The sequence below is a fragment of the Denticeps clupeoides genome, chromosome 13 (genome assembly GCF_900700375.1).
Source record: "Denticeps clupeoides chromosome 13, fDenClu1.1, whole genome shotgun sequence".
In the NCBI taxonomy this organism is placed as follows: Eukaryota; Metazoa; Chordata; class Actinopteri; order Clupeiformes; family Denticipitidae; genus Denticeps; species Denticeps clupeoides.
The window spans coordinates 9,705,608-9,727,824 of record NC_041719.1 but is presented as its reverse complement, the minus strand read 5'-3'; the positions used below and the strand labels follow the sequence as shown (position 1 = coordinate 9,727,824).

General features: G+C 43.3%; 1 protein-coding gene across 2 annotated transcripts in view; it reads left to right on the top strand.

Moving 5' to 3' along the window:
• The window catches only part of naaladl2 (N-acetylated alpha-linked acidic dipeptidase like 2), a 175,033-nt gene that overhangs the window by 127,099 nt on the left and 25,717 nt on the right, over nt 1–22,217 (top strand). For both annotated transcript variants that reach the window (XM_028999689.1, XM_028999690.1), the window contains exons 10-11: nt 8,393–8,539; nt 20,936–21,031. In XM_028999689.1, the coding sequence (XP_028855522.1) occupies nt 8,393–8,539; nt 20,936–21,031 (243 nt within the window). The remainder of the gene's footprint in view (nt 1–8,392; nt 8,540–20,935; nt 21,032–22,217) is intronic.

Here is a 22,217-nt window from a genome sequence, read left to right as displayed (position 1 = left end):
CGGCATTTATGGGGCGTCAGGATTGGAGTCAGGTGTGGAGCCCAGCTGCAGGCAATCCTGACAGAGCCCCCCCTCCAAGGGCTACGTCCTCGGAGCCCCAACAGCACCATCAGTGGAGGCGGCGGGGCGGACGGTGGCAACAACAGGGCTCCTGCCCTGCTGTATCCTCCCCTTGGAGGACCCGGTCCCTCGGCCTGGCTCCCCGACGTGGTCAGGCGTGGCGGCCCCGGTCCCTCGGCCTGGCTCCCCGACGTGGTCAGGCGTGGCGGCCGCGGTCCCTCGGCCTGGCTCCCCGACGTGGTCAGGCGTGGCGGCCCCGGTCCCTCGGCCTGGCTCCCCGACGTGGTCAGGCGTGGCGGCCCCGGTCCCTCGGCCTGGCTCCCCGACGTGGTCAGGCGTGGCGGCCCCGGACTCCCGTACCTGCACACAATAATCAGGGCCGATCCATCTGGGTACGTGTGGGCCCTGTCTCCACACGTCCCCTCTGACACGTCTTGTGTCACCCCCTGCACCGCGCAGGGAGATTGTCCCAGAGCCTCCGGCGACTGTTCCAGGCACCCCAGGCTGGTGCCTTCTGGGACTATGCAGCCCCTCTCGCTGCACGGCCCTGGTGCCAAGGGGGGGGCATTGCCAGACCATCCGGCTAGCCCCTTCTGCGTCCGTTGGGACAAGCAGGCCCTCTTCCTGCCTGTCCCAGCTGGGTCCTCATGCCTACCCGGGGGCTCTATGGCGCTCCACCCCTCTGGAGGCGGACACAGACCCATGCCTGGCCCACCCTCCTCAACGGCAACGGAGGAGTCCCCAACCCGAACTGCACCCCCCCAAAAAATTCTTTGGGGGAGCACCCCCCCCCGGCTGGACTTAGAGGTACCTTGGGGCTTGTCCACCTCGCCTTGGACCAGCACATTCGGGTCAGGAACCTCCTCCCTGGGGTTCGGCTCCGCGGCTGGGTCGCCATCTGGTGGACACAAAGAGGGGAAGTGGGGGCGACATACGGACACATATACCACGCACACACAGACAGAAGAGAGGGTCATCTGGCTCCCTCTCTGGGCTCTCCGGGACCATGTCACTTCCTCGCTGCTGTGGACGGCAACGTCCTCGCTCCGCCCACTCACCCGCCGACGTTGTCGTTTCCGGGTTTCGCGGAGTTTCCCGGGGGTGATGTCATCACGCGGCGCCGCGAACCACGGCTTCTCGGGGAGAAAACGCTCCACCAGAACGGGTCACTCGTCTCTCCCCTGGCGTGCATTTTCTCCTCTGCTTTTTACCTCTGCGCTTTTGGGTGGATCTCCGGCATTCTGTCACGACTACGGACGTACGGGGGAAGGAAGCGCAGAGGTCTGACATGCTGGGAAGGGGTTTTATTATAACAAATAATAAACACAAAGAAACAATGGCGCGGTGGCCAAAAAGGATTTAACTTAAATAAAGAACTAAAACAAACCCGCAGGCATGTGGCATTTGCCAGAACTGAAAATACGAACACCTACACGGTTACAATGTCAAGTTCACCAAAATGCCGGAGATCTAGAAGGGGCGGAAACATCCGGCATTTATGGGGCGTCAGGATTGGAGTCAGGTGTGGAGCCCAGCGCAAGGCAATCCTGACACTCACATCTTATTTTATTAGCACTTTGAACAAACTATCGTAATTGTAGTATTAACTTTATTTTTCAGTTACTTTTTTGTTTACCAGTGTTAATCAGCTTGTTTTTGCTATGTGCATAAAAAAATGTTATGCAGTGACCTTAGGGCCTCGTGTATTAAATTGTCTTTAATAATGTCTCATGTGTGATATGACACTGAGTGGCAGCTCATCTGCATAGGGTGAAAACTGGAATGGGAACACACTGTAGCACATGAAATGCCCAAACCCAAGGTATTTTTCATTAAATTCTGCAGTATATATATTAAAAAATTACATGCACACATCATTCTGACTCTGTATTCTTCACACAATTATATGCTAATTTTAGATAGGAAAAGTGTAAACTTATTTTTTCTTAAAGTGTAGCGCACTTTGTCGGCAAGTACCCGTATCGGTTTACATCAGTCAGACGAGCTCAGGCTGCTCGGCCGGTCCTCGTCGCTGAGATTACACAGCAGAAAAGTGGTGGGGAGTGTGTGCACCTCATATCTGTCACAGCACGAGCTTCACTGCACATGCATCACTTGCGACAGTTTACCTTCACACTGGTTTACCTCCACATTCATCGGTGCTGGGTGCCGGCGCTCCTATTTATGTCATTTGCAATGCTCAGTCAAACCCCAGCCGGTATCAAAACAAGCTTAAAAGTAAAAAAGAATGTTGCGACATGTGGTTAAGCACTGTGGCCATATGAAATCAGGATCACAAATGCAGAAATAGCTGCTCCACTTTGTATTTCAAATTTTATTTCTATGTCCATTATTTGTTGACTGTTACAAGGCTACGGTTACAGAAGACTTTCAGAAATGTTTTAGAAATGCAGATGTGGATGACAGTAAGAAAATAATAATAAATAATAATCTTCATGCTTATATGGAAGCTACATATGTCTTGTATGTAGCTAGGACATTCTTTGACACATATTTTAAATATTATCAATTAAATATTATGAATAATATTTAATTCAACTGTGTGCATGAAGGTGATGTGATCAAATAAGGATGCGTTTCTGCTTCGTGTGCTTATATGTAGAGGACAGTAATAAATGTGAAGCACTGTAATAAATAATATTAATGTTGATGCTGATGTGCAAAAAGTAATTGACAAATTATTCACTGAGAATTATTGCACGAGAAAAATGAACAGATGCATTTAAAATGTGTTTTCTATTTATTAAAAAATAACAGACAACTGCACTGTAATGGAATACATTACTGATCACAGATCTTTCCTATCTAATTCATTTGCACACAGCTGCCCCCCTGAGGGCAGTCTATTTTAATGTTCTGGCTGATCAGTGTGTGTTTGTCTTCATTTGGCTGTTAGAAGCTAAGACTGATTTAAGACGGCAGATGTGCCCCGAAGAGCATCATACAATCTTCAACACTCTGAAGCAACTTTCTTTCTTGCAGCTCCGCAGTCCGGCTTTTTTGCATTCCAAAATGGGGTCTGCCTGAGCAGTGCGGCAGGCGCTCAGCCCTCCTCCGCCGGAACTGGTGGTGCTGCACCGCTGCGCACCGTGTTTATCACCTCTGTTGGCTATCAATTAGTTCACAATCAATAAACCCTCGGCAGTCAACTGGCTCTCTGCTGACAAATTAGAGGCCTGCCTCCCAGGTCTTCTCTGTCTAGACGTGCAGCTTGTTTACGGTGGGCACATGTTTATTGTGTGTTCCTTCACTCCCTGCCGATACCTCATGCTTCGCACCTGGCCACTTGACAACTCTCTGCCACGAATATGTGGAATGACGCACAATACTGTATGAGCAGTCGTTTCCTCCTTCATATTTTATGTGTGTATTTGCACATTTGACTCTGAACCCACCTTCAGAGGTCCTTTGGGCTTGCATGATCATCCAAACGCTAGTCATTTTGTCTCTGGCTGTTTAATTCAAATGGCTAAAATAAAAGCCTTTTCAGTGAGTATTTATTAGACAACTGAAAATGCAATTACATACATCAATAGTGCATTCAAACGACAGCTCAAGACCTTCCTCTTTAAAGAATATTTAGATTAAACTGTAATTTTCTTGTTGTTGAACTTTGTGTACAGAATCTACAACAGAGTGAATTAAATAGATGTATTCATAGTTGGGGTCCTAGTGAACCGGAATTGATCTCTTCATCGATGGTAACTTGAAAGCACGTTGTAAGTCGCTCTGGATAAGGGCGTCTGCCAAATGCCATAAAAGTAAATGTAAATGTAAATTTAAATGCATTAGAACACCAGTGGGCATAAAGAGGCAGGTACTGTAAGATGCTTTGCAAAATGCTGTTGATTGATTATTTATCAACTAATATTATGGTAATTATTAGTAAAAATAGAACTGAATCCACAGATCAGAATTTAATTTTATTTAAAAATTGTTGATGCCTTGTTTTTTTATTAAATTCAATTACATTTTTAGTTTAATGCTTACTTAATTCAGAGGCATGGAAGGGTCTAGAAGAAAAAGAGTAAGGCTACCCATAGATGCTGACAAGCCCCCTGGCAAATTCTGAACTCCATTGTCTGTTTTGTCCAACTGTTTGACAGTTCCAGACGTATGGAGTCTCCCAGCGCTCCAAGGCCCCACTGCTCACTTTTTTTTCTTGAGGTGAGAGCAGCTGCAGGTGACCAGTCGCTCCAGGTGCAGATCCTACTGCTCTTTTTTTGCCACCGCCATTTGCTATGGGTTCCTTGTAAACAGAGAGAGGTTCTGACAGCAGCCGCTGTCCATGCTTCTGAAACGGCTACTCGGCAGGTGCCTCTGAGACCTGAATAGTGTCAGCTGGGAACCACTCAGGTGCACAGTTGCACCAGTACAGTTCAAATAGTACAAGCAGAGCAGCAACTTCAGTCTTGCAACCTTAAACTCTACAAAATAAAAGTTTTGTTTTAGTTTTATTTAGGCTAATGACGTATAACATACTAATCTGTCAACATTAAGGCTGGATTTCGTTGCATGAGCCATAATTGGGTGAATACACATTGACACTGTCACGTTCCGGTCCGAAATGGGGGTTACTCCGGTCCGGTGTCCGGACCGGAGTTTCACTGTTGTCATGTGTAATGTTCCCTAATCGTTTTCACCTGTGTCAAATGTATAAAGCTGCCCTGTTCGTTTCTGTCCGCTGTCAGGTCTTTGAAGTTATGTTCCGTGTTCACCAGTGTCTATGTCTCGGATGTCTCCCCTGTCTTGTGATTCACAATTAAACCCGGTTTCGTGATGTCAGGTGAAAGCGTCCTTCATTCCACGTCTTCTCGTCACTCCTCGTCCTCCTCTCCGTTCACCCGCCGCGTCATGCCCGCATGGACGTGACAGACACAGCATGTCATGTTGTACTGGAGTCCGAGGACACAGTTGGGAGAGAAATGAGACTATGTATTGGGATATTAGGGAAAGTATAAACAAACAGGAGTAAATAATAAGATGGTGACAATGAATAACTTTATAGCCAAATTATTTAGACAGTGGTGCTTCTTTATATGGTTTATCTGTTTATTTAGATCTGTCACAATTTTGTCTTGTATATAATATAAATCCAAAACACACTGTCACCCAGGTGCCTTTCATCGCTGCCCACTGCTCACTAAGAATGATGGGTTAAATGCAGAGGACACATTTCGTTGTGTCTCCGTGTGCTGTGCTTGCTGTGTATCACTCTGACCCCTGCCTCTGGCCCTCCATCCCAGCTGTTCCATGGTGATGCTCGGCGTCAAGCACCGCACTGGGTCCGGCCTCCCGATATTCAACTTTTGCAAGACTGCATTCGTTGCCATACATAAGTGTTTGTTTTTTTTACATAGACCCCATAAGACACACCCCTTTTCAGATGTATTTTGTGCTGCGGGGTTCTTATGGCAGTGGTGGCCTAGCGGTTAAGGAAGCGGCCCCGTAATCAGAAGGTTGCCGGTTCGAATCCCGATCCGCCAAGGTACCACTGAGGTGCCACTGAGCAAAGCACCGTCCCCACACACTGCTCCCCGGGCGCCGGTCATGGCTGCCCACTGCTCACTCAGGGTGATGGGTTAAATGCAGAGGACAAATTTCACTGTGTGCACTGTGTGCTGTGCTGCTGTGTATCACATGTGACAATCACTTCACTTTATTTATTATTATTATTATTATTATACCTGTTGTGGCCAATACCATCCTTTAAAAAGAAAAATGCTGATATTTGTCAATGATCAATGGGATTTTTTGCCAAAAAAATTATCCCAAGCTCAGAAATAAAGCAGAGGTGCAGATAATCAACAGAACGAGAGTTTCCCTGATTAAAAAATAAGAAAACAGAAACAAGAACCCTGGCTTTCGACCGTACGTTGTAATCTTTAATTCCCTGTAGTGACTCGCACATCACGTCGGCCTGCTTTACAGCTCTGTTATAAACAGCAGCGTCTCAGCTGCTGTATGAGCGAAGCATTATAATCACCATAACAGTGTGCAGGAATATAATGAAGCTCAGACAGGCTTTCCTCTTTTATACTGCTCTGGCATGGCACTAGCTGCGACACCCTGCTTTCACATTTGTATTTGGCCCTTTTTCCTTTTGTGTTAAATGAAGTGTGTTGTGCGCTCCAAGCCTCTGCAGATGTAATTTCAAAAGGTCACCGGGAATAAATTATTTCAACAATGCAATGCCATTTCTGTCCAGCATGCATTGTGAATGAGATAACATTCTCATTCGTTTTGCAACATTTTGATCTATTTTTCATTTCCCTTATTCTTTCATCTCAGGGTACTGTCGAGTGTTAAAAGGTTAATATTTTCATTGAAATGTTTTATCCATTCTTAACCCTCTCAGTGCTCAATTTACACAGTGAATTTCAGCAAATAAGACTTTGGCATTAACTTGTCTGAAGATTATGGCATTGAGGGTGAGGATCTTTGCTCAGGAGGTCTCAGACTCTCCGTGTTTATGATGAGCTGCAGGAATTGAGCCAGCAACACTTGAGTTGCATCACATGACCCCAGACACCCCACAGTGCTCCCAAATGTTGACAGTATTTTAACCTTTGTCACAGCATGCCTCGCATGCTGAAGCACACATGCTGTCTGTGGCTTCACCTGCTGCACGTTTCAGCATGCTGTGGATTTTCTGCAAAGGCCCGTCAGGGTAAGACCAGCCAGAAAGTTAGAAACATTTCATATCATTGGGGGTATTTTTTTTCATTAAGTTTCCTCTGATATTCCTTTGTTATCGTTGAGCATGAGTCCAAGGCAATTCTGTTCCAGCGAGGCAGTGGCTGCTCCACAGCTTGATAAAAACCTGGTCATTTGCTAATGGTTGTGACTATGAGGCATTGATTGGGGGCAGAGCAGTAAGGGTGTTGCACCGACCCTGCCTCTCCACTGAGCTGCTGTCTTCGGAATTACGGTATCTCGTTATCGTTGCAAAGAAATTAAATATTGATTGCCCTGCCGGTAAAGGTGTCATTGTTTGGAGTGACCGATTCTTGCTTACTGTCTTAATCTTCTCCTGGGCTGTCGTGACTGCCACACTTCACTCCAGAGACCTGTACCTAATGAACAGGACTAATGAATAGGAGCTGTGGTGTTTTTAAATGGTGGAAACAGACATACTGTACATCCATGGTTTTAAATGTCTTTACTTATCCGGCCCCATCAGGTAAAACTGAGAGATTATTTAAATGGTCACATTGACATCATACAAGAAACCTAATGTTTGTTTTGTCTGTTAAATTATGTCTATGTTACTCTGTATACCAGTAATGAAATACTGTAGGCTATTTTAAATTACAATTTCAATGTTTCAATAAATAGCGTTATGTTGTTTCCATTAAATTTGCCATCCTATGCGTGACAGTTCTGGATCTTTTACTGTATTGGTTTCATTGCCTAGTTGAAACATGGAATTTGACCAGCAGAGATGTAATCTGGGTGTGGCACTAGAATATCTTTCCTCCTTATTAAATAGTTCGTGGTCAAAATTACATGACATGATATACCATGAAATACTTGCACTGGTGGACAGATTCTGCCTCTCGTGTGTTATGGCTCAAATATTTGATTCTAATCTGTTTAAGAACATCAAATCAAATCACATTTATACAGCATGATATTGCTTATTTACAAGGGCAGGAAATCGATTTTTTGGGACACGGCTGTGTCTAAATGCATGTTAGACACATGGGAGAAAAGTCGATTTGATGGACAGGTCTAGGAGAGTTTGTGTTTCAGCTGAATATTAAGTTTAGAAGGGACGGAGGTGTTGATGCCGTGCAGAATGTGCAGTCTTTTGTTTTTCTTTTAGGATTTAGTAGAATCCAAAAAGGACTCTTTTCAAGTGTCTTGGATTCAGTCTTCACTTCCAAAATCATGTATGTTCTGCGCTCCTTCTTTCACTTGCTGCATCCACTGGGACAGAGCAACCGTACACTTATTTATAAATCAGCATGTACAGAAAAAAAAACCTTTAATCTTTAAAGCACATGCACATTTTAAAACTTTTACTAGGCACAGTTCTGCAGAGGCAAAGAAATAGCTCTCCAATGTGCAGAACAGGTTCGTGTGTACAACGACACATTTCGCTGTGTGCACCGTTTGCTGTGCTGCAGTGTATCACAATGACAATCACTTCACTTTCACTTCACTTTCAGCTTCTAACTAGAACAATATGTGCATTTAGCATGTCTGTTGCTTACAGATGAAATATATGAAACACACACGTGCCGTTGCAGTAAAAACACACATTGATGTCTGCCTCACCCCACATCTTCATGTGTTCATGTTTCAGAGGCAGTTAAAACGCTGTGACCAGCCTGAAGCCTGCCCAGCACCAAATGTCAGCTCTGTGCAGACCCCCGGGGATGTGAACTTTTTCGCCAACCACCTCGCAATTCCTGTCATGGAGTTCACGTCTGCTGCGGCTGGAACAGTTGAGGTGCTGGAACATCACACAGGCACACACTGCAAAAAGCCCCTTAACATTGTGTTTCGTTGTTTTTTTTTAGTTAAGCACTTTTTTAATTTGACATGTTGATGTAAGTACTTCTTAGCTTGATGTAAATTGCTAATTACGTACTGTCTACATACCTTCACACTGTCTGCTGTATATTTTACGTGATTTCACACTGCTGAGTGTTGAATGCAAACTGCTGATTAAGGGGGTAAAAAAGGAAGGCCGATATATTATATTTGACATTATGTTTCACTCTGACTGAATGATGAAATCAATTGTAATTATCCAAAGTTAAGCTTCAAAGGGAAGAAAGAAAATGTACCAGAGAACTCTCTAGTACAAATGAGGGGAAAAAGTAAAAATTATAAATGGCTGATAAAGGTGAGACGTGGGACTAGAAGGAATGGAGTAAAACCTCACCAATCAGCACCATGGACAGCTCAACTTTATTGTTAAAAGAATGTGAGTGTGGGGAAGGGGGGCCTTAGTGAGCAGCCATGACATCCGGGGAGCATTGTTGACTTTGTTAGATGTCAATGTGCAAAAAATAAGTTCAATCACTGTGGTTTGCATTGGTCAAATCTGTTTCATCATTTTCTTCTCTTTGGTGAGCCCCATCACGCATGATAACATAATGCTTTGCATGTTGTAAGCCTTCTGTCACTGGTCATGACCCCCCTTCCTGTTGTCAGGGAGACGAAGGGTGGCCTTTTGGTTTACTGAGGGGTGGTCACATGCTGTGTCGGTCAGGGTTAGTCTCTATGTGTTAACATCACATGTTTTATCGTTCAACCAGCTAGGGTAGCTGGCTGTAACAGAATATATGTTATCTCAGTGTCACAGTGGCGGTAGGCACAGGACAGAGCAGGAAGGACGCATTTGCAGGACGTCTCACGAGATTTTACCTAGAACAAAATCAGAAAATACAGTCAAGTCAAAGCTTTATTGCTTTATTGTCAGCTTTATTGTCAATTCTGCCACATGTACAGGACATGCAGAGAATTGAAATTTCGTTACTCTCAGACCCATGGTGCTTACAAGTAACATTAAATACAAACAGTAACATTAAATACAAAGGTATAAATACAATTTTAAAAACACAATATACAAATAAGGGCACATGGTGGAGAAAAAGTGGACATAACACAACCATTTACATACAACGACTCGGCAAACACTACACACGACAGGCCTGCATTGAAACCTGCATTTAAACTGCATTTGTGAATGAATGTGCCATCACTCCACTTTCGGAACACTTTGAAGTAAGCCGTGAGTGAAGGAACGAACAAAACTAATATTCCAAACCACACGTCTATGTGGTACAGACACTGGGAAACTGTAAATGTATTTATGAATAACTATGCAGGCACTTAAGGTGCGGTTGAAGGTTACATTTTCAAACCTTGTGTTTGTTCTCACTTTTAAAACATTTATTAAGAACATTTCCAAACAGCCTCCGAGAGAGCCTGCTTCGCCTCCACAATACAACCCAGACCCCCAGACCGCAATGCGCTTTCGCAAACTTTTGAACGAGTCCACTCTGCTTTTTGGAGAGTAGAGAGCATGCGCTGCTTATTACTGATTCTCTTCTGGGGATCACAGGTTCCAGCTCGCATGTGGCCTCTGTTGTTGTGGCAGGCATGAATTTGGTATTGAAGCAGTCACACTCATGGCCCAGAGGCTTAAAGATTGCAAATGAATTTATCCATCATTTGTCTGGCTTCTCGCAAAGACCACTGCATTCCGGAAGACCTGGCCGGTTTCCACGCCCAGCATCACACCCAATGGCGTGGAAGTAAAGCGGCGTGCAGGGAGGAGGCACTTCGGACCAGCGAGAACACGGTTTAATTATGCGGAAAGGATGGATGGAGATTGGGTGCGAGGTACGCCGCGTCTCGGAGCCCCGGCGGAGGCACAGGCGGCTGCCGAATGATGAACTAAAAACTGTGTCTTAACAAGGTTACAGCCATCCGTCAGCTGAAAGAAAGCATATGCAGAGAGAGCAGGACTGGGAGGGAGGGAGGGAGGGAGGGAGAGAGGAAGGAAGCTGGGTGCTGGCATATCCTTCAGGAATGTCTTTTCTTGTTTGTACAAGAAGGAGAGAGAGAGAGCGATATTCTCGGCGTTTATTAGTTCTGCATTGTAGTAACTATGAAAGTTCGAAAAATCTTTGGGGCTTTTGATTTGTGAATGATAGTGAGGCGGTTTGAAAGCAGTTTCTCTCTCTTTTAAAATCAATGAATTCCCTCAACTTTTCAACAAATGAGAAGAAGAGCGAGAGAAAGAGGGCAACAGAAAGAGAGCGAGAGAGCACAAAGCATCCCCGGATCCCCGAATCTCCGGCTGGCGGGAAGTGTTGAATGCTTACTGGGAGCTTGCCATCTATTTGAAAGGTGCCTATCAGTCGACGTAACAAATGCATTCGTCAAATGCGAGTCATTATTCACTTTCCTTTTGCGGCCTGTGACATAATTACCGCAGCTTTTATTCATTTCCGTCTGCTAATGATGGGAAAAAATTATTCCGCTCGGCCTTTTTGAAACAATCAATAAACTGACCAGCGCTAACATAGTACACAATGCTTGCCGTGTCATTGTGTAATTCTTTCATTGTTCATAACCTGTGATTTTAACCCACAAAACACGATGGTGGCATAAAAGCTTTAAGCAAAGGTCAGCAAAGTTCTTCATTGACCTTTAACAGCTTTAAGCAGCATAACATATCTGGTGCATCATGTGATTTTTGCATCAAATCCTGATCACACACACAATTCGCCAAATTGGAATGTGGAATGGAAGAACGGGAAAAAAAATAACGTATGGATTTTAACCTTAAAATAGTGACAGAAAATGACATCTTTGTCACAACAAAAAAAATTATGTTTTTTTTTTTTTTAAGTAGACATAGGTGTGAGCTCAACAGGGTTAATGCAGTATACCGAGAGGATATTATGACTAGGGAGGTGAAAAGGAACAAATTTGAAATATGCAAACAAACAAACGCACACAGAGTCATGCTGCCATCTGTCTCGGCGCCTTGGTTGTCAGAAGCTTGTGTAAAATGTGTCAGGTCACCTCCAAAGTTGTGCATCCGCCTCACATCCACTCAGACTCTTTTTGTTGGGGGGCATTTTAAGTGTGGTGTCTGGATCCAAGGAGGTATCTTGACCACATCTGAGCCCTCTGTATGGAGTGTGCTTACCACATACCTCTAAAGGACTTTTTATTTTTTTTAGATGCATTTTGATGTGAACATATCATAACAACTTTATGGTCATCTCCAATGCGTTCTAACATCTGATGAGGCTCGGCATTAGATTACAAAGATGAATTCTAATGCATGGGTCGTTAAAATGAGATGGATCGTTTTGGTGCTCATTACTGCCATGGACAGTAAAATGTGGCTTCGTAAATAAATGGACTGTCTCAGCTTTCCTCTCCGATCTCTCGGGGAGCAGGCGTCCATGTGCCATGGTGACACCTCCTCCACTCTCATTGGTCCATCTGTCTAATCCTGCATACATGCTTGGCTAGGCATTTGCCGTGCTATACTTGTGTGCCCTAAACTGTGAACGTAACCTTTTCCTGGCATACAGCGCATCAGGATGAATTAGAGTGTGGGGATGTCGGGCAGCCCACTGTGGGGAGCAGCACCAGCCTTGGAGGCGGAGTCTCCAGCACAGCCAGCAGCTTGAGGATCCTTCTGAGTCAAAGTCTGCAGATTTAAAATGACACACATGCTCAGAGGCTTTCCTTGCAATAATTGAGAATGTGTGTGTGTTCTTATCTTCTTAGTGAAAATAAATAAAATAATTATAAGTATAAAAATGGCAACTCAGGCTTTCTTTGCTTAAATGCTTAAGCTAAATTGCTAAAGAAAAACTAAAAATATATATATTTTTTATTGTTCAGGCCTTCGTAGCACTAGAGTATAACTGGGGAATTAGTGGCATCTTGTGGCCAAAGCACACTGATTTTGAACTCATTTCCACATAAATGGAGAAAAGGACTTCTTGTCATTAAAATATCATTATAATGTTATAATTATATATAATAAATTCATCCTAATAAAACCTCACTGATGACTGGGAAGCACAACAGAAGTCATAGAAAATGTTTGTTTTCAGAAATAAATGTAACAAGAAGTAAGAGCACAATATCTTAATGGTGTATTTATAATGCTATTAACTTTAAAACCCTTCTTGCCAGTTAACCAGTGATTATAAAATTGTGTTTTTAAAGATCATGTTGATAGATCTTCTTGGGATATAAAGGCGGTGTAGGATCCTTGGAGGATTGAAAGGAGGCTTGTTTAGTGGCCAAAAATGGTACTGTAATTTCTGCCAGAAGCGGGGGAAGAGAGTGATAATCAAATTGAACCTGTAGCTTCCTGTTGCAGACTGAAAGGTTTGTCATGAGTCATGAGCCACATCCCAAACTTACTTAAGTATTTGGTCTTTATTATGTTCATCTTAGTCTGCTCTTGAAGAATCAGACAGTGCCTAAAAAAAACTTGAAAGGAATGTTATTCATTCAAAAATTCATTCAAAGTTTTGAACTTGCAATTTATCATAGTCACTGGCTAGTTTGATTTATTGAAGCATTTTATTTATTTGCCCATGCAAATAAATAAATAAATATAATATAATATAATTTTTTTTCTGTGCACAGGGTAAATCCAGTCCATAGCTGCTTGTGTCTGCATTTTCTCCGCAAAAGACACCTTCACTTAATGCAAAGTGACGGGTCAGGGAGGCTTCCCCACTATGCTGCCATTTGTGCTCCTCTCACCAGCTGGTCACTGCATACTGCTTGCGTTCTCCATCCCTGTTCAGATCTTAGAATTGATAACCAGTTGAGACGTGTGCCCAAATGCGCTAACACCCGCCACTGTTTATTGGTTCATAATGCCTCACAGCCATGTCCTGTCCTGTCTACTCTACGCCGGAGCAGATCAGGACCATACAGACGACTGTGTTCAGGCTTCCTGGCCAGAGGTGCCGCACTCATCATTGGACAGCTAATCCAATTAGTTGTGTGAAGTTGCTACAGCTGGATGTGGGAGATACCTTAGTGCTGATGTCTTGTGATCAGATGTGTCTGTAGACTGGTGAGCAGGGGATAGGCTGATATGTGACACAGGCCGAAGCATGGCCCACCATCTTACAATTCTTGTAGATGGAATTGTGTAGATCGTCATTTAAAATGTGTTGCTGTCTGCATTGATATACCTCTGTTAATGGCAAATCTGATTAGCATGTATTCCAGAACTATTAAAATGAAAGTGGTCACTTTAACAGTTCCATTTATTTCCTTGTAGAAGTCATGCTGTAACCTGAGTGGTAAATTCAATGTGACAAAGTTGTTGAAAATAGTGTGTATTTAAGAAACCTTCATATTTAGGGTGCTTTCACACATTAATACATTTGCTTTAGTCCAAAACAGTCGATGATTTGGAACATTGTATAATTTTCCTATTGGTTTGATTTCCTTTCACACAGGGACAAATTCACGCAAAATCCGTTGCTTTCTCTCTGTTGATTGGTCAGACACAAAATAAATTTAAATGTACCTGTTCTCAAATCCTATGATAGCGTTTTGTCCTGTTTTGGTTCAGTACGTGTTCTCACCAGATGAATCGCACCAGAGTTCATGATTTGATTTGAACGCCGCTTTTTGGGTCCTTGAAAAACTAACTGAACCAAAAAGGAAGCAAATTTGAGTTTGAATAATTTGAATAAATTAACCAAAAAACACACATGCAAGAATTTGGTCAAATCAGAGCGTTTTTTTACACTGTTGAAACACCTTCACAGCATTTAGTCATGTAGGGTTTACAGCATTTTTCTAGGGTTCACACCTGCCACCAAATATGAGACTCGGATTAATCTCAAATGAAGTTCAGCTCTCCCAGTAGAATTTTCCTGCCACAGCAAAAGCCATGGTTCATGCACAAAGGGATCACATCAGTCCAGTGAAGGGCACTGTATGTTCATCCAGATGGAATCTGCCTGACTGTGAAAGGTTCTCATTTTAAATTATTTGAATTAATTAATCAATAGGGACTTTACGTCATTTATCGTAAACATTGTTGTTCAACAAAGTGAACAAAAGTGAACTTTTTAGTGAAAGATGGTGTTTAGATGTTGCTGCGTAATGTTTAAATCAATTAATGAACATCTAGAGACCTGGCCAAATGAATGTAGAAGATGCTGATCTTTTTGAACGTTGAACATTTTATTCTTAATCGAAGCGCAATCAAAAAGGCAGCCATTCTTCACAAACAGCTGGTCAATGACTTCTTATCTCCGTCAGGCCATGTTTAATAAGCCATTATGGAGGGTGAGCATGATCCGGAAATGTTACGCGTGGATCTTAGACAATTAAAGATCTCCCTGCCGACACTCTCACAATCAATATTTTTTTCCTCCAATCTTATACAGACTGGAAGGGAAAGTATCTTTGCTTGCACACATACACTACCCTCCTTGAAGACTATTTAGGAGCAGAAAACGGTAATTTTTCATGTTTTGTGTTCTCATTTCATGACAATGTCTCGCATGTCTTCAAGGGCTACGCTGCCAAATGTATGCCTTATGCCGTTCAATTGAGAATTTCTCATTTAAAATGCATTTCTTTCATTTTCTGCTGCCTTAAAATGGAACTGTGTGCGGAAATGGAAACAGTGTTCTGTTGGGAAAATAAATACACAGGGGAAATTGAACAATGCATTAACATCTACCTCTTTTAAATGATGCTAAAAAGAAGAGCAGAGAACATTTGTTCTGCCACCTACATCTGATGCAATATTCCCCCAATACCACACACATATAGAGAAGAGGAAGTGTTAGAGGTTCTGGGTGACTGCCAGTGTCCTTCATCGGTTGTTCCAGTCAAGTTCTCGCAATGGCGGAATAATTTTTTAGCGATTTACCAAAAGAAACGTGCACAGTTCAGTCTCAGAATATCGCAGAAGCCTGTGTTAGAATGTGAGCAGTGGTGGGTAAAGAAGTGGCCCCGTAATCATAAGGTTGCGGGTTCAAATCTCGAACCGTCAAGGTGCAACTGAGCAAAGCACCGTCCACACACTGCTCCCTGGGCGCCTGTCGTGGCTGTCCACTGCTCTCTCAGGGGATGGGTTAAATACAGAGGCCACATTTAACTGTGTGCACTGAGTGCTGTGCTGTATCACATGTAATAATCACTTTCACACTTTCACACTACTATGTAGTGAAATTTCACATTAAGCTATATGGTCAGTTTTAATAGAGACTCTAGGCTGATTAGTCTTTGATTTTATATCACATGGATGGCTGGATGTGAAAGAGAAGGCTGCAGTGGTGCACTGTGGCTGGAATTAGAGTCTGCTGAGATGCTCAAGGCTGCGTGTTGTTGTGAAACCTTGGGTCCTGGTTTTGTTGAGGAGGATACATACTGCCTACCTAAAAACTCTTGCAGACAATCTTCACATGGATAATTTGTTTCGCAAATCAATAAAACATGCAGAAAGAACGATCCAAATCCAAGGCCAAGATATTAATCAGTCTGGATTGTTGGCAAATTTTTTATTAACACAGTGGCTCAGCATTGCCAATGGGGACAACTTCCCAACTGGAGCCATCAACTTTTTTTTCTCCTGAAGAGACATTGGGGTCAACATTTCTTTCATTTCACCTCACAGTGTGAGTGTCAGCTCTGCTGCACTAATTACATTGTAATTAACCTGGATTTAGGTTTTGTTGTTTTAAAAGTGGGACACTTTCTGTCACAGCAGGTGTCCATGCACCTGATTATGGAGTCCTGATCCAATGCATCTGGTACCATTATGAATGGATCGGGAATCCAAAAAAACTGAATTAAAGTGGACTCTGTGACTTACTTTATGCAGGTTCTCAGCTCAGGGCAATCATCACACGCCTGTGGGTTTGTTTGGGTTTGTTTCCTTTGTTTTGGCCCTTGTGCCATTTTTCTTTTGTGTCCTTTTGGTAATAAATCATTGTTTCCTGTATGTCCCGTCTCTGCACTTCCTAACCCCATCAGCCCGTGGATGTGACACTTTCCAGTAAATTCACAATGGAATCAAGTCTGGTTGAGATGTCTTTAGATCTCACTCTGTAGGAACCCCCACCTAGGTGGTGAAATAATCCCAGTGCCACTGGTGGCATGGATCTGGAACTCTCCAGCACTCATCTGCTTCCCTATATAAACGCACCCAGGGATACTACTGAGATAACTGAAGAGTAAATACAAGGTTGCTAAAGTTGAAGTGAGTCCATTTTAACTTAAATCTGATAAAGACCTTTTTTCCACTGTGAAGTGGCTAGAGACCCGTAATGGACCATGCCTTGAAAAGCCTTTTTTTTCACTTTCAGTTCATTATCCCAGTTGCCGAGAAACGCGAGCGGTAATTTAATGTGGAATAAAAGTTATGCAGCTATATCCTCAGCTACTGCAGGCGTGTTTACAGCAGAAAGTCATTGGTCTGTTAACTGCTCCGCTGTGTTGGAAATGTTAAAGAGTTGCACCCTCTTGCCCGTAAATGTGGTTTATGTACCTATATTGTGGAATTGTCTCCCTCTTAATTAACAGTTTGTTTTTGTTCCACCACACCAAAATCTGGAAATTAGATTTTTTCCCCCTTCCTGATGCTTTTCAATAGCCTCTCACGTAATTATTTATTTAATGCAGTGCAGAATAAAAACCTAAACTTAATATCCACATCTTTCCACCCATTTTACAAATGAAACATACATAACAATATTCCTATAAAGAACACAATTTTTCCCTTGTGTATGGTGATGCAATAAAATGGAAATTACAGTTAAAGGAATATATATATATATATATATATATATATATATATATATATATACACACACACACACACACACACACACACACACACACACACACACACACACACACACACACACACACACACACACACACACACACACAAACACACACTGTGGAGGCCAGGTCTCCACTTTTTGTTAAGTACATAACTCCTCATGTGTTCATTCATAGTTTTGATGCCTTCAGTGAAAATATCTATATATGTGTGTGTGTGTATATGTATATGTATGGATGTATGTATGTATGTATACATACATATGTAGATATATTCACTGAAGGCATTATAACTATGAATAAACACATGTGGAGTTACGTACTTAACAAAAAGTGGAGACCTGGCCTCCACAGTCACCGGACCTGAACCCAGTCGAGATGGTTTGGGGTGAGCTGGACCACAGAGTGAAGGCAAAGGGGCCAACAAGTGCTAAACACCTCTGGGAACTCCTTCAAGACTGTTGGAAAACCATTTTCAGGTGACGACCTCTTGAAGCTCATCGAGAGAATGCCAAGAGTGTGTAAAGCAGCAATCAGAGCAAAGAAACTAGAATATAAAACATGTTTTCAGTTATTTCACCTTTTTTTGTTAAGTACAGAACTCCACATGTGTTCATTCATAGTTTTGATTCCTTCAGTGAGAATCTACCAATGTAAATGGTCATGAAAATAAAGAAAACACATTGAATGAGAAGGTGTGTCCATTTACATTGGTAGATTCTCACTGAAGGCATCAAAACTATGAATGAACACAGACACACACACATATTCTTTTTTTTTTTTTCTTTTTTTTGTAGTATTAAGTAGTATTAAGGCCTAAATTAGGTTGTTCTTGACAATGGCTGTCTAATCCTTAACTTCTGTAGTGGTATGAAGAAACTTTTGGGCCAAACCTTTGCTTTTTGATAAACTGGGGCAGAAAAGTTATCATGCCATCTTTCATTAACCTGAGGATCTTTTTATGACCAAGGCTTTCCGCCCTCGCATTGTGGAATCCTCATTTCACTTGAACTCAACACGTCCGGCATCTCATTGAAGTCCCTGTTTGATTAAATTAGTGATAGCTGCATGGAATGACAGCTGATCCCATTACCTTCACTGCTTTCCAGCGTTGGCGCTTCTCATTATTCCCCTTTCACTGTGCTTGAATATTCATATGCTTGTTGCCAACAATAGGCCATTAGTTCTGGTTGCTGTGAAATGATGTTGCACTAAACAGCTCAAAGCACTCACGGCATGAGTGTCCCGTGCTTCAAAGCGTGAGCTTTTGGAGAGGGTGATCTACAGCGTCACACTGATTACCCCATTCAAAGCATCGTTTCCCAAATTCCACAAACAGCGTGTCCCACTCACCATCACACACAGTATGTGATTATTTCTTCTTCTGCGCCTGCTGTCACAAAGTGGTCTTTCTGGGATGCAGGGGACCCCTTCTGGCATTAACTGCCACCTTGATAAAATCTAACCTGTTTGAGTCAGAGTGTGTGTGTGTGTGTGTGTGTGTGTGGAAGAGAGAGAGATTTTTTTAAGCTTTTAAGCTCTGCAAAAGTGAAACTCTACCTACTCATCACAGAACTTCAACACTCGTCCGCAGCACACACACAATATCTCGCTGCCCTCTATCCTGACCCTTCTGGCTGGGAGAGAGCACGACTGCACTTTGAGTCTGAAAAGGAAACTCGGCCCACACTGCCCACAGCTCGGCGCTGACCCGGACGCAGCAGTTGCCAACATCTGTGGTTCGTCACTACTGGCCTTGGGGTGGTTTATCAAGCAGAGCTGAGGATTCATGTAGATCTCAGCGAATACATTTGTATAATAAAAAAGAAAAAAAATATATACGTTTTTTTTCCGGCGGCCGCTAGAACAGCACCAACAGACTAAATATACAGCCTTCCGAGGCTAAAGCTGGGTCAAATCCCACATGCTGACGCTGCAGTGGAGCCCTGACAGCCAGGTCAAAATAAGCATTACAGGTCATTTTTCTGCAGATGTGGGTTTTTTTTTTTCACTTTCACATGAGGGATCTGAGCACACTGCATTAAAATGATGCCATTTACCAACCAGGAGCTTTCTGATCTCTAAACCCTAATGGCTGATGGCACATTCAAATGGGCCCATGAGAGACTTTGGCTTTAGTTCAGCGCTAAATGGACGGCGTATGTGAGACGAGGTGCATTGTGTAGAAGATAACTTTTGATGAAAAATTACAGTGACCTGTAACATGGCCTTATGAGAGAAAATGGCAGTGGCTCATTTTTTTTATTACGGTAAGCAAACCTTCCAAAAAAATAAGTATTTCTATATTAATAAATAACAAGGGAAGTTTTCACAGTGCACCATTGTGCTGGAAGACATCAAGGATCAAGGAGAGGAGCTCAGAAGGATGAAAAGTGGCCCTTAAGTGCTACAGTGTGCCTAATGCCTCTAATCTTCTCCTTGGCGCCGTCTTTGTTGTGCTCCTTTACAAGACCACTGCAAAAGATGATGGGGAAAAGTACAACCATTGTTCTAGGGACCTTGTCTTGTGATTCTGGTCAACATACTCAATAGGAACACACACAACTAATACTCGCAGCTATATATGACTAGTGTGGGTGCATCAAAGCTTTCCTGGCTGTTTGTTTTGCGGAAAGCCACAAGCGTTTTTCTTCTCTGTTCTGCGCCCAGTGGTGAGACAGGAGAAGAACCACCTCACTCTGGTTATCGGCCAGTGTGCACCATCATTATTGAGGGCAGGGCTTTGCCCGCAGCCGGGATGATGACTCACGACTGCAGTGACTCACATGCTTCTTCACTAGGGCCTAGTATTAGTCTTGAAAATGGCCAGGCGTCTCTTCTTCTCGACCCAGGCTGTGTTGGAGGTAATTTAGCATCGGAGCTAAAGGGAAAACGGTGTGTGGGCTGAGCTGCCACTCAGAGAGCACAGAGCACATTTTGCAGGGTTTTTGTGTCTGTCTGAGTATGTGTGTTTGTGAAAGCCCTCATTACTCCGACCCTTGAGTTTACCATAATTATTATGCTAATTACTCACATGGGTCAAGGAAAAAAATACCTCCTTGAAATGGAAGATGAAACTAATGAGTGGTAGTAGCCTAGTGGGCAACACATTTGCTTATGTCCAACTCCGCTTAAGACACTTAACCCTGAGTGTCTCCAGGGGGACTGTCCTTGTAACTACACATTGTAAGTCGCTTTGGATAAGGGCGTCTGATAAACACCATAAAATACATAAATGTAAATGTAGTGCATTAAGTAACATGCATTTATCTACACAGGTCTATATTTATTTATCTATATGGGATGCATTTATCATTCAGCTAAATGCATAGGTCCAAATTTTTCTCACAAGCATTGTGTTCCTAAGCAAGATGCTTTAGATGCGCCGGGGTAAAAGCCTCTGTAATCAAGTCGCTTGCAATCCAATAAATAAATGTTAAACTGGCTTTAATTGAGCTTTAAAAGATCCCTTTTTTGTCAAGAGCATTGGAAATGAAGGTCGTCCCTCCTTCTGTTTTGTTCCTAGAGCACAAGTTTCCTTTCCGAGGCCTTCTTCCACACTGACTCATCGGCGGTGGAAATCTTGGATCCTTCCTTTAAACTTCACGAGTCTGTTGCTAAGGTAGGCCAGCTGTCTATTCTTTTTTTCCCTGTTTCATCCATACTGAGATGAACTTGAGATTTTGTGAAGCCAGTCCCCTCAGTGGTCACCATTCTGTGGTGTCTGCTAATGTGCAGCACATATCCTTATCGTGACACCTCTTCCATATTTATGCAAAGAATACATGAATACCTTTCCCCAGCATTCTGTCAGACTCCCTGAGTCTCATTCCTCATGTGAAGTGTGCATTTTCTTTTGGATGAAATGCATCATGTGGTTTGTGTCTGCCTCGTGATTTCAATCAATTATGAGGACTTTGCTATTTATGCTTTGCTTATATATATTTTATATTTGGCATGTTGATGCTAAAAGTTTAAATAAAGCTGATAGTGGGAAGAACTGTGGTTGAAATGCTATTTCCTTCGATCAGCACACACTGACTGACGACCTCGTGGCGCTCGGGCCGCCACCGCGATGTAGTCACGTAAGACTACGGCGTGCTGTCTGCTGATGTGTGAGCAACGCATCTCTCACCCAATCACGAGCTCCCCCTCAGACACTCCTCAGACTGTCAGAGCCATGGCCGCGACGCCGGCTGAATGCATATGCAGCTGAGTGCGTGCCTCGCTTACCGCGTCCCGCACCCTCCCCTTGCTCCACCCCCTGGCCATATGTCCGAGCGTGGAGGCCGCGGGCTGGAGGAGACACTGTCCAGAGTTGCCGACGTGTCACTTCATTAAAAGCCAGCAGTCACTCCTCCTCCTCTTCAACAGACACTGATTGCTTGGCTGAAGGCTCAGGCCTGACAGCTCATTTTTCACCCTACCTGCTCTTTGTCTTCAGAAGGACAGGTCGCACGTTTTAGGAGGGGGGGAGAAGACGGAAAACAAAAGCGGCGGTGGGGTAAAAAAAAAAGACGAGCGCCCATCATAAACATTTTTTTGCCCGTCTGATGACGGCCTAACAAATCGGTGGCAGAAAGAAATATGAACGTAGTTAGAGCTCCTCATCACTGCCACAGAGATAATGTTCAGTGCCAGGGATTATTTGTGCTGCGAGGAAGAAGAGCGGCGGCGGATGAAAGAAACCCAAAAAAACAGTGTCACATCACACAGAAAGGAAATTAGAGGCGCGGCGCCGTGCCGCTGTCCGCGCATTTACATAGATTCAGAGGGAAATGTGCGAGCATGAAGAACTTTGGAGGCAA